Source organism: Trachemys scripta, chromosome 4 (genome assembly GCF_013100865.1).
Source record: "Trachemys scripta elegans isolate TJP31775 chromosome 4, CAS_Tse_1.0, whole genome shotgun sequence".
Taxonomy (NCBI): domain Eukaryota; kingdom Metazoa; phylum Chordata; order Testudines; family Emydidae; genus Trachemys; species Trachemys scripta.
In genome coordinates, this window is record NC_048301.1 from 30,005,432 (window position 1) to 30,017,857 (window position 12,426).

At 42.2% G+C, this 12,426-nt stretch overlaps 1 protein-coding gene across 1 annotated transcript in view; it reads right to left on the bottom strand.

The window, feature by feature from the left end:
* Positions 1-12,426, bottom strand: part of SLC24A4 (solute carrier family 24 member 4) — a 39,943-nt gene that overhangs the window by 24,472 nt on the left and 3,045 nt on the right. Inside the window, exons 3-8 of the mRNA XM_034769936.1 lie at positions 11,511-11,595; positions 9,946-10,049; positions 9,111-9,185; positions 8,147-8,172; positions 7,238-7,291; positions 4,872-4,957 (exon numbers count right to left, since the gene is read on the bottom strand). Of these exons, the coding sequence (XP_034625827.1) occupies positions 4,872-4,957; positions 7,238-7,291; positions 8,147-8,172; positions 9,111-9,185; positions 9,946-10,049; positions 11,511-11,595 (430 nt within the window). The remainder of the gene's footprint in view (positions 1-4,871; positions 4,958-7,237; positions 7,292-8,146; positions 8,173-9,110; positions 9,186-9,945; positions 10,050-11,510; positions 11,596-12,426) is intronic.

Genomic DNA, 12,426 nt, shown 5'->3' on the forward strand with positions numbered 1-12,426 from the left:
TAAATGCTACAAACTACACATAGCAAGCACAGCAAGGCTCAGCAGACAGGAGACATACCCATGTGCAGTTAGAAAACAGGGCAAGAAGTATGCATGTGATTGAAATAAAAAATTATCCCCTGAGTAGTGGGGGAGAGAAAACAGCATTCTTTACTGCTTGGGTTATTGCCCTTTTTTTTTTTTTTTTTTGGACAGTAGGTTACTTACATTAAGAGGAGCGGAATTTAGGAGGCAAAAGTGAAAGACAATCATTAGTGCATAGTTTCAGTCAGGAAGCAAAGGAAATCTGGGAAAACATTCAACTCAAATGAAGGAATTAGAATTGATCTGTCATATAAATGCATAGAAAGCTACATAGTTACTGAGCCTACATCTGTTATTCACTCCAGTGATTAAATATTTTTGTTTTTTTAGGATGAGGTCAGTTTCAATATACATGTGCAAACTACATCATCTATTGAAGCTTTGCAGCTTGTAGCATCTTCTAACACATACGTTTTGGGATCTGAGAACAGATCCTCCCATTAACATCCACCCCCCAAAAAATGCCTGGATGAGATTGTAAATCACCAATACACCCTTTTACGCTCCTGTCCTTGAGCCTCTTGGTACTGGGGGAGGCAGAACTTTACAAGACACTGTTTTGTGTTTCATTAAAATGAGGCTTTCGGTGAGGGTATGGTGCTCACATGAGGCACATAAAGATATCTTAAAGTTTCAAAAGAAAACATTTTCTATCCAGAGGATCAGTTAAGTAGCTTTGGCCTTGCAGTTTAATCTACAATGAAGGATGAAAGTAGGAATAATTTTGTATTGGGTGAAGGTAAAGCAGCAATTATCCTCCCACTCCCAATATCTTCAGCCAAATTTAATGGGATATTGCAGTAGATGCAAAATAAGGAGCAGGGCTCTTCTGAAGGCTCTCTAGGAAGTGATTGCACTGAGGTTATTTTTCCTGTGAAGCAGTGTATAGCCAAGATAGCCTGAACACTCACAGTTGTGATCTGACTCTCATTTAAAGGAGACTCAACCATAGCAGCCTAACATTTGCTTTAGTCGAGGAAAAAAAAATGTTTGGCAACAATTCTGGTAAAGAAGAAAGCCCTGACACTTCGATTTAATGCAGTCTTGCTAGACTAGCAGCTCTCAAGTGAGTTTCTCCGGTGAAATCTCCAAAGCACTCCTTGATCACGCAACTTGTCAGTGAAAACAACACGGAAGTACTGCAGTCACAATGGAACTAATTCTAGGAGCACTAATGAGATGCTCAGGTCAGAATAGGGTGACCTTATTTTCCCAAAGGGAAAATGGGACACTGGTCTGGGGCAGCCCAAGGCCCCCGTCGCCGTCCCCCCATGGGGCTGGCCTGAAGGCCCCTATTGCCTGCCTGCATGGGGCTGGCCTTGCCCAAACCGCTCTCTCGATCCCTCTCTCCCTTCTGCTCAGGACTGGCGTTGCTTCCACCTCCACCCTCATGTTCCTCCATGCCCCACTAGGAATTGCGACACACTTTTTTTTTTGGCAAAACTGGGCATTTGTCCAGTTTTCTCTTGCCAGCTAATGATCAGTTGGCAAGAGAAAATGGGACAAATGCCCAGTTTTGCCAAAAAAGTCGGGATGGCCGGGACAAGGCTTAAAAACGGGATTGTCCCAGCCAAAATGAGACGTATGGTCACTCTAAGTCAGAAGGACCTTTGATGAATTACAGGGTAAAAACCTCACCATTGAGGTACAGTGCACAGATCATGGGTGTATGAATTACTGCAGCCCCAAGGCTAACACAGCACATTTATTCTGCCTGTTTTTCTCTTCAATCCGATTCCATCTGTTTCTGGAGACACATAACCCAGCTCCATATGGTCCAGATGGGTCCCATTTCACAAATGGCATAAGTGGTTTTTACAAAAAAAGGAAAAGCATTTTCTGCAACTCCTTTGTACATCCTGCAAGGGGAATATCCTCCAGCCATAGTATTTTCTTTTCAGAAATAGACAAACTTTCTGCTCATCACTCAGGGTCTGATGCAAAGTCTACTAGAGTCAGCGGAAAGCCACTCATTGACTTCAACAGGCTTTGGATCAAGCCCTGTGGCATCTAACCTGTGTTCAGTACAGACTCACACAACACACTCTTAGCAAGAGTTTTCTGTTACCAGGGAGGAATCAAACCCATGCCATCTGAGGGGAGCATGGGTCAATATATATATAAAAAATGCCCAGAGCACTGAGCCATGGTGCCTGTACTTTTAAAATGGGATCATTATTAACAGGAGTACAAATCTTTTGCCTTCACTTCTGTGTATAGAACTCGTCCTTGAAATTGAATTTTTCTCAGGGTGAAAAGCTCTCTGTATGAAAATCCAGTAATGGAACCTTTTATGTTTCACCAGTGGAAGCTCTTGAAAGTAATAAAACGTATGAGCATCAAAGGCAGCTGTACAGTATGTGAACCTCCCTTTTATCTGCACCTACAGTAATAGAATTCCCATCACCAGTATGAAGAAAGTACCTAACTGAGAGCAGCTGTTCTTTGTTAGAAAATAATCAGACTTGGTATGTACGGGCAGGAGCAGATTAAGGTTAGATCCAGCCCATTGAATCCTGGGGTGGTATAGCAGTGGATTCTGAAACTTGCTAGCCACAAGTAGGAGGCAAGGCAGCAGGCCAGCTGATGGCAGCCTCCCCACGCCCACTCCCACACACACACCTGAAGACTGCTGGCAGTACCTTAGGAAGATGGAGTTCAACTCTGGAGGAAGCTGGCCAAGAGCAGGCCAAGGCAGAGGCAATGCAAGGTCATGGCACGTTTTTGCCCAAGAGGAATGTGGTGCAGCAGGCAGCCATGTGACTGTCTTTAGGAGAAGGATCTTGTTGCCTGATGCACAAAGTTGTGAGGCAACCTGGATGAAGCACCTCTCCCACTACCCACCACAGTTCCTTCTCTGTCCCCTCATCTTTATCCCACTCATGTTTTCTCTTCCTCTCTCACCCTAGGCAGGTCCCCTTACTTCCCTTTGTCCACTGTCCCCATGGTAATGTCCATTCCCACAATACCCCACCTCTGATTTCTAGTGGTGGTTTGGTCCCTCCCATGTGGTCTCACATTGCGGTAAGAGGGGGAGACTGCTGCTGGGGATGAGGAAGGGGAGGAACATCAGATATGGGGAGGAGATTGGCCTCAGATTTCAAGACAGCAGAAAAGTTAACAGAGAAGAAATCTGTTGTGGGGAAAGTTTGAAGGGAATGAAATTTGGGTGGATCTAGGCTATTTTTAGCCTCCTTATGTAATGCCTCTGAGAAACTCAAAGCACTTTACAGACATGAATTAGTCTTCACAACATGCCCATGAGGCAGATAGGGGTAAGTAATGATTCAATATTATTAGCCCAAATTTACACAGTGGCTAGAGAAATTGAAGCTTAAAGAACGTATATGACTTGGGTAAAGTCACACAGCAAGATGGCATCTATGCCAGAAACAGAACTCAGGTGTTTCAACTCCTAGGCCTGCATTCTAACCATCTCCCTGGTGGAGCAGACAAACCTCAACGTCCCTTGAAAGGACTCTGACCAATTAAGTGATATGCAGCAATGCCAGCTTTTTGTCATATAGGAAGATTATTCTCTAATCCTGAGGAAGATTATTCTCTAATCCTGAGTAAATCTCCCATGCATCCAAGAGAGAATGGATAGTTCACTATGCAATAGCCCTTCTGTTACCTGAAGATCCAACATAACGAAGGATCATAATACTTGCTACAAAGTGATTTTCTCTTAATCATGACATGGTTTCATATAAGAAATTGATTAATTTATTTGATTATTAATATTTATACTACAATAGTGCCTATGACCCCAACTGAGACCGGGGCCCCATTATGTTAAGCACAGTACAGTATTGTAAAAGACAATGCCTACTCTGGACAGCTCCTAATCTAAATACATGAGGTAGAAAAGGGGAGGGGACATATTCATACTGTAAGTCTGCGGTGAGGTGGATTGACCCAAAATGCACTGGGCAAACAAAGCCTTAGCCCACCTCTCTTATATCACTAGTTTCCCTTTCCAAATGCTGCCCACATTTCAAGGAGATGCAGCTTCCAGATACTTGAAGTTGCTTGCAAATAATGAAGCAGCAAGACCTGACTAGCCAGGAAGGGCTCAAGGAGTGAGAGGGGCTGAGCCAGGCAGCAAGGACTTGGTTCTGCAGACAGGAGGGGATATAAACAGCAGACAGAAGGAAATGCAGAGCTGAAAGATTCAAGAAGAACAAACGTGCTGACTCTCTCATGCTGCAGTGGCAGCAGAAAACCATCTTCCCCATGTGGCTGCCAAAAACCCTTCCCCCCCACTTTCCACATCTGTTTAGGAACCGACCTTGCCGTCCTAGTATTCAAACTCAACCTCACATTAGGATGGTTCCTTTTGCCACCCTGGCCATCGCACCCCAATGCAGGTTTCACCTACTGCCTGGAACTTAATTCTTACACATCTTAAAGTGAAAATTACCTTCTGCATTCACAGCAAAGAAAATATTTCATTTATGGTTTTGTAACTCATTCACCTATTGCTGAACCAGAGAGTAGAAGACAGCAATGCTGCAGGTGTACAAAGTAGCATGTTTCCATCACCTCTAGAAGGAATTATGATTCTCAAAGGCTTGGCTGCACTGAATTTGTCAACTTAGCCTAATAAATATGGCATTGTCCTTCTTGCTTAAGGTTAAATATTATCACTGTTTTGTTCACCATTGGAAAAAAAACCCACCCACAATGTATGTCAACTCTTTGTCCAACTCCTGTCTGCTCAGCCTTACCTTTCCATAGCAATGGCATGGATGGGTCATCATAGCTTATGTCATAACATTCATTACCATCTTCCAGCTCATTGCTGACTGTGTTGCCATTCCCAACGTTCATGCTTTTGATGGTAAACAACTTTTGCATCTTCACATTGTACCTGAAAGTGCAAAAAGATGGGTCTGAGAATGCTGGATTGTTGGAATACTTCTCCAAACTCCCAGGCTGATGCAGTGTAACCCAGCCCACAGGGATTATTTTGTGACAACCTACACTATGCTAGGAAAAGCCAGAGAGTATCAAACTCTGTACTGCAGGAATGACTAAGCTTTGCCCACCTGAAGGTCATTTTGGCAATCTGACAGAAGAACAAGGACTGCACCTAGCTTGCAGGCTTCAGAAAGCAGTTTTAATTCAGAAATACATTCCAGGGAGAACATTTAGCTCAAGGTGAAGCACTGCATGCTGGATGTGAAGCCTCAGAAGTCTTCGTCTCTATATCAAAGAGCATGGCTGCCGCAGCATACAGAATAGCATTTGGCCCCCAGGACAAGCTTTGGACATGCTCAATCCACATCAAGGGATCTTGAAGCACATCCTCTGTATTCTGAGAGTTTTCAGTATATACAAGGGGCTTTTCTGTCCCCTAAGAATTTAGTTTGTTCCACCTCCTGGGACATGAACTTTATAGGGTTTCTAAAATGTACTGTAAATATACAAGCAATTACATTTAAATGAATGCCATTGAAAACTATGTCAGACACTGATGCCACATTGAATATACCTCTTCATCTTAATAAGAGTTTCGCATTAACTTCTTCACGTTCTGCAGGCTATAACAGAACCATTACACAGCAACTATTTTTATGACATCAGTCCTGAGCTGCTCTTCTCCTTCCTTAAAGGATTACCTCCTTATCTCTAAACTCTTATGAGTATCTTTCTGATTTAAATGCCGCCATTGAAGAAGTCATTTAAAATATTTATTTCACATTATAATGCATGTTATCACCCTTTTGACAGAACTGAGAGGGAAGAATTTCTGTTGCAGTGAAAACTGCCAAGCAATGAGGACTTTATTTCCCAGGGAAAGAGGAAAATAAAGCCATAATCAGGTTCTGCATTGCCAATGAGTTGCTCCAATGCAGATGCAATGTCTTTGGGGGTTGGATTTGTGGGCTAGGGGTCTGTCTACACTGCAGTTGGGAAGTGTGACAGTAGCATGTGTAGACATACCTGAGTTAGCTTTAATCTAGCTAGCATAACAGTAAAGACAATGAGGCAGCTGCTCGACTATCTGGGGTCCCAGGTGGGCAGGACTAGCCTGTACTGCCACGACTTCACTGCTATTGTTACTTGAGCTAGCTATGATCTTGCTAGCTCAAAGCTAGCTTGGATATGTCTACATGTGCTCCAATCACACTTCCTGATGGGAGTGTAAATATACCCAAAGACATACTCACTATGCAATGGCCTTTTCACCAATGCTGTGCACCAGCATACAAGAGGTGTGATTCTCAGGAGGGTTCTCTCGCCCTGTGGACTGACAGGGACAGCACTCTGGGGACAGTTGGCTAAGCCCCACCATGAGAAAGAATTCACTCTATACTGACCCTTCTGGTTGACCTAGTAGTGGTGCTGATGGGCTCAGGAAGGCCCTAGTGTTGAAGGGGAAGTTGAGGTCACACAGGAGATAATTTTGGTGGGCTCAAGGTAGGAGTAAATGGGAGGGCGAGAAACAAAAAGTGGGTACCGACTTCTCCATCTCTTCAACTAAGCAGACTATACCTCGTCTCCTCCCAGGGGAGGGCTGATTCATAGATTCTGAGGAAGAGTGAGGGTGAAAGATAAGGATAAGGGCATCAATACATGACAGGTCTGGCAGGGAATGTTCTTGTGGTGAATCCATGCTCAGCTGGCTGCCTGGAGGCTCCTTCACATGGTCAGTCCACAGAGATTACAAAAATCAGGACAAACTGCTGGTGTTTGTAAAACTAACGGATGCTTAGACAGGGCTCTAAAACAGGAAAGTTTCCAATTTGCAAGGACCCACAGTTACTGGTGGTGGTAACACTGGGAGAGCAAGAGCAACCCTCCAGAAAAAAGCCTCTAAAAATACATGTGTGTTCTGTTTTACTCATAACCTCCATGCTATTTTACAGTCATGGAGCTAGAGAATCCATTTTTTGACCTTTCTCCTCAGCCACCTCTTAGACCTGCTGTGCCCTATTATACAACAAAAAATAAACATCCAAAGATTTGCTGCTATCTGCAGTACATACTCCAAGAGTGTGTTGATCTAGCACAAAAGTGGGGGAGGTAAGACAGGGAAATGAGATTGTCGGAATTCTCCTCAGCTGGAGATCAGAGCATGTTGCAATTCCAGAGAAACAATCGCCAAATTACAATTAAAGAGCACAGAGAGGGGAGAAGCACTTACTTCATGATAAGTATGTAGAAGAAATACATAACGATGAGTATAAGGCTCTCCCACCTCAAAGAGAGAAAAGGAAAGGAAAGGAATTAGTAGGGTCATGCATGCTGCTGTAATCTTATGGTATTTTCAGTAGGAATGTGCCACGGGTAAGCAGTATGGGAAGTGTTCTCTGCCTTTGTGTGCACTGAATTTCTAGTGGTAACATTAGAGGGAGTTTCAAGGGCCCAGAAGAAGCAAAACTCCTTTGGGCTTTGAACAACACACATATTATGTATATTTCACTAAAACATTTTAGAACTGTGCTAGAGCTAAGGAAGACAGAGCTGCACCATGCCAGAAGCAGTGACCAGAGCCATTCTGCCAGCAGAGCTTATCATGGACTCTGGAGTGGCTCTTATGCCTTCTTTCAGGAGATGCAGCTTGTTCTCCCACAGATCCAGGGTTGGCTTGTCAGCTGGGGTGGGGAGGGGACGGGGGGAGGGGAGTGAAGGAGGGGAGGGCCTATGGTATGTGCCACCAGTGGAAGTGCTAATACTTCTCTATAGTTTCATCTCAAAGAGCACTGCAACGGGATTTTGGCTGCCCTGGGTGCAGGTGTGTAAGGGGATGAAAGTGCTTCCTGCACCCCATGCTGCACCCTGTGTACTCAGGCAGCAGCAGCTGGGGATGGCTGTTAATGTTTTCTGGTTATTAAATTTTCCTTTAGTTTTCACTATTTATCATACCAAAAAAAACCTAATTAAAGACAGAAAGCGGTATCTCCCTGGGACAAATCCAGTGCTCGCTCACACCCCATTGGCCTCACTGCCAATGCACAGGATGTAAGCACTAAATTTGGCTAAACTGTGATTGTAGGTACTGATCAGTGACATGGAGAATACACTAATTTGAGAAATTAACAACACAACTTACCATACTATTTGCTCATCATATATGAACTGGAAGAAAAACAAACAAACAAATTGACCATTTCTCCAGTCCCACTAAAAACTGGTCAGCTGCACTGTACAGCAGGCGAAGAATCTTCACAGCGGTGTATTTATTTATTTGCTATACTGTCATTTCCAACCTGAAGCTACTGGAGCTTTCTCCTTCCCACTCTTCCCATCCCAAACCTTCTACTGTACCTGCGGTCAACACTGCAACACCAACCCTACAGCCAAGATTTGGGCCTTTCTTAGACACTGCTATTAAAGTCACTCAGCTAAATGGTGCATGAGAGATACACACACATACACTGCATATGATTGAGAGTGAGCAACCATGTGTCTGGAAGACAGGTAGGAGGCTCATAAAACAGTGTGGTCTATTTTCCAAGATCAAAGGCATTAAGTCCTTTCAAAATTTGCTCCAGAACTGCTTCTCCAGCCATGCAGCCACACAGCTGGGCCCTCAGAGCAGCAGGTGATCCCAATTTAACTTCATTTTATGCCATCCCTTTGGTTGAATGAGTCATTGCTGTTCTATTTTTATTATGAATAAAATAAATTAAGATGAATCTCCCCCTCCCTTCCACCAAATACTTAAATATAGAAATGTCAGAGTTACTACACTCTTTGGAAAAATATAATGGTCATTTCAGCTATGCCCAAACTTTACCTACTAAACTCTGCCTGTATTGGCAATTAATCTGTGGGACAAGCCTAACATGTACTAGAAGCTGCAGATAACAGCCACCCTGCCTCTTTAATATGGTGTGCAATTTCTAAATCCCAACATGCTCCAAGAGAAGCTACTTGGATCAGAATGGAACACTGCAAGCTGGGACCTGTAGTTTGTGCGAGGCAGTGCTTAATTTGTAATGAAACAGGGGCTGGGGCTCAAGCAATTTTTTTTACTTTAATAACTGACGTGGCAAGCCCAGAGGGACACTTACAATGATAAGAAGGATCACAGAAAGTGTGTAGTACACTGAGTCCCTAAACACAGACCACCAGGTGAGACGAACCACCTGAAAAGAAGCACAGTTTTAGCCGACAAACAACAGTGATTTCAAAAGTTTGCAAGTAAAACTAAGAGCTTGATCTTAGCTGCATGAGTAACTTTACTCATATGAGTAGTCCCTCTAAAGCCAATGGGAATATAATAGGGATACATTAAAATTACATGCCTACATGTTTGCAAGATTAGGCCTAAAATGTATCTATAATTACCACCATTAATAAAAACCTTATAAATGTCTCCCTTAATGAAATGTATTTCTTACTAATGGTATTTTCATTGGTCGTGGTTTTAGGTGAACAAGAAGCAAAGCACAACTTGCTGCAGTTCTGCAAATGAACAATTCCCTTTTAATTTTATTTGGGAGGTATATCAGATTTAATATAAAAATTGTGATATTCATGAATGCCTCCTACGGAGAAGGGTGAGCAAATGCTTTACGGTATAAATAACTCACCACAGGAGTCAGGAAGGATTTTTCCCCTCCCCATTTATACTGATCAATTGACTGAGGATGTAATGGCAAATGGGAAGGAATCACCTTCCTCTGAATATCAGGTACTGGCCACTTTGGAAAGCTGAGACAACCGCTATTTTGCAGTATTACCTATTTGTAAGATGTGTCTGAATTATTTCTAACATGATCACTTCCCTTGTCTTAACAGCACTTTCATGCTCGTTTTCCATTAGCATTCCAATATTTCTCAAACATTTTCCGTACAAAAGAAAAAACTAAGCAACAAAAAGCCAAAAAAAGGTAACCTACTAACCTGTCCCGCAAATATCCCACAGACGCCAATAATGCAAAGGATGTTGAAAACTGCTGACCCAACAATAGTCCCAACTCCTACATCACCATGAGTGATAAATACACCTGCAGAGAGAGCAATACATTCACAATTAACCCCTATCACTTCATTACTGGCAATGCCTATTTGTTCAAAATGAGTATCAACTGTGAACAACAAAAATCCATGATCATTTAAATGTTTAACCAAAATTAGATTAATAATGAGTGCACATATCAGCTGCACCTTCTGAAGTTTTTGGGATAGTTAGCAGCTATTTTGTATGCATATTTTATCAAAAGGAGATGTAAAATACCTCCAGTGACATCAGAACTCTACAATGTAAATGACTTCAAATGTTACAATAAAGCACAGGAACTTTCCCCTGGACAGTTAACATTTAGATTTCTGTCCCTTTAACATCTGCAGGGACGGCACTACCTTCAAAGAACTCCTAGCAGCCACCTTGTGTATAGTCTGGGGTGCTACTCTTGATAGGACATATGGTCTAGTGGATGGAGACTTGCCTGAGACTCAGGAGACACAGGTTCAATTTCTTGCTCCACCATAGACTTCCTGTGTGATATGGGCAAGTCATTTAATCTATCTGGGTCTCAGTTACTCACCTATAAAATGAGGAAAATAGTATTTGCCTGCCTTACAAGGGTGTTATAAGGCACTCAGATACCACGATAACGGGGGCCATATAACTATCTAACATGACAGAGTGCAAAGAAGAAAGCTCCCATGATGATTCTGAAGTTTTGTTTTCAGCTAAAATAATCTTGTTTGAACAAACAGACTTTGATATTATGGATCCTGTGATGCTATCACACCCCCTCTATGTAGGAGAGTGTATCTGTAGATTAGATGCCGTGGAGTAGATAGATGATATGGCCTTATGTGGGCTTTACTATATTTATGTATATTCTCCTTACTGTGGGATAAATTCTGCTCTCACTGATGTCAATAAGGTTGCACAAATGTAACTGAAGGAAAATTTGTTCCAGCGGATGGCATTAAAATCTCAACTTTCACCACCCAGGTATGTTTAGTACCAGCAGTATCTTCTCAAATCTTGAAGCGTGGTAGTACAGTATCACTGCTGCAGGTTTTGAGTATTGAATGGTGTCAGCTGCAGAATGGAACCCAGCAGAACATCAGAATCTAAAACCTGTTAACTCAGTTATCTCCTGCTCTAAATATAAGGAAGAATGGTGGCACTTTCATATACCACTGCATGGGAAACCACTCAATAATACAGAGGGGCAGATCTTCAGCTGGTGTCAATTGTCATAGCTCCACTGAAATCTAAGCCAAGGATCTGTTCCTGACTTTTAATTTGTTTGCAGTGTTGTTGTAGCCATATTGGTCCTGGGATATGAGAGAGACAAGATAAGTGAGATAATATCTTTTATACAAGTTACAAGCTTTCAAGCTACACATAGCTGAAAAAGAGCAGAAGTTGACCCAATAAAAGATATAATCTCACCTACCTTGACATTTTAATGGCAACTGTTGCACATGCTATTGAGCAGATCCCTTACCTATTACAGATGCAAATAACTCTGGGGTCGAGCTTCCTGCAGCCATGAAAGTGGCTCCAGCAACATCTTCACTCAAGTGTAATTTCTGAAAGAAAAGTACCCATTACTTCAGCATTGCTGGTCTTTTTACATAGCACACTTTATAGCTATAGATAGAATCCTTTTATTTTCTTGGTCACAATACCATGAAAGAATGAACTCCCACTATGATACAGCTCAAAGGTTGAAAAAGCCTATATATGAGATATAGACAACATGCTTTGGGCATATAAAATATTTATTCCCTAACCTAGTGTTACACCAGTTAGATAATATTATCCACTTACATTATAATATTTGAACTAACCAAGCTGATTAGAGAAAGACCACCCAGATGGGGATTCTAGAAGGTGGAACGCTCAGGAATGAACAGTTTTTAGAATGAAGTCATGAGTAATTCAAGAGTTACAGGGGATACCTAGCTTGTAAAATTTGGTAACAGAATTAAGTGAGAGTAAAATATAACCTATGTGAATATGTCTTGCAAATAGTAGACCTGATTCTGATCTCGCTTATTCTAATGTGAACTCCAATGAGGTACATGAAATTAGAGCAGTGTAGAACTAGAGAGAGGACTGTGTCCCATAGACAGATCTATTTTTAATATACTGCTTCTTGAGCTCTAATCTGTATGCAGTTACCTTAGAGCTTTTGAGCCAGAACCTCAGTTGGTATAAATGCACTTAGCTCCACAATTGGGCTAGGCCTATTCACACCAGGATCTGAGCTGAGGATCTTTCCTTTGCACTATAAATGCAATATTATGGGAAAGTTTTTCCTTTTTGAATCTCTAGACTCATCTTTAATATCCCATCCCACTTCCAAGGACAGAAGAGTGCCTAGTGATAAACGAAGCAGATAAGAGTATTTTTCAGGC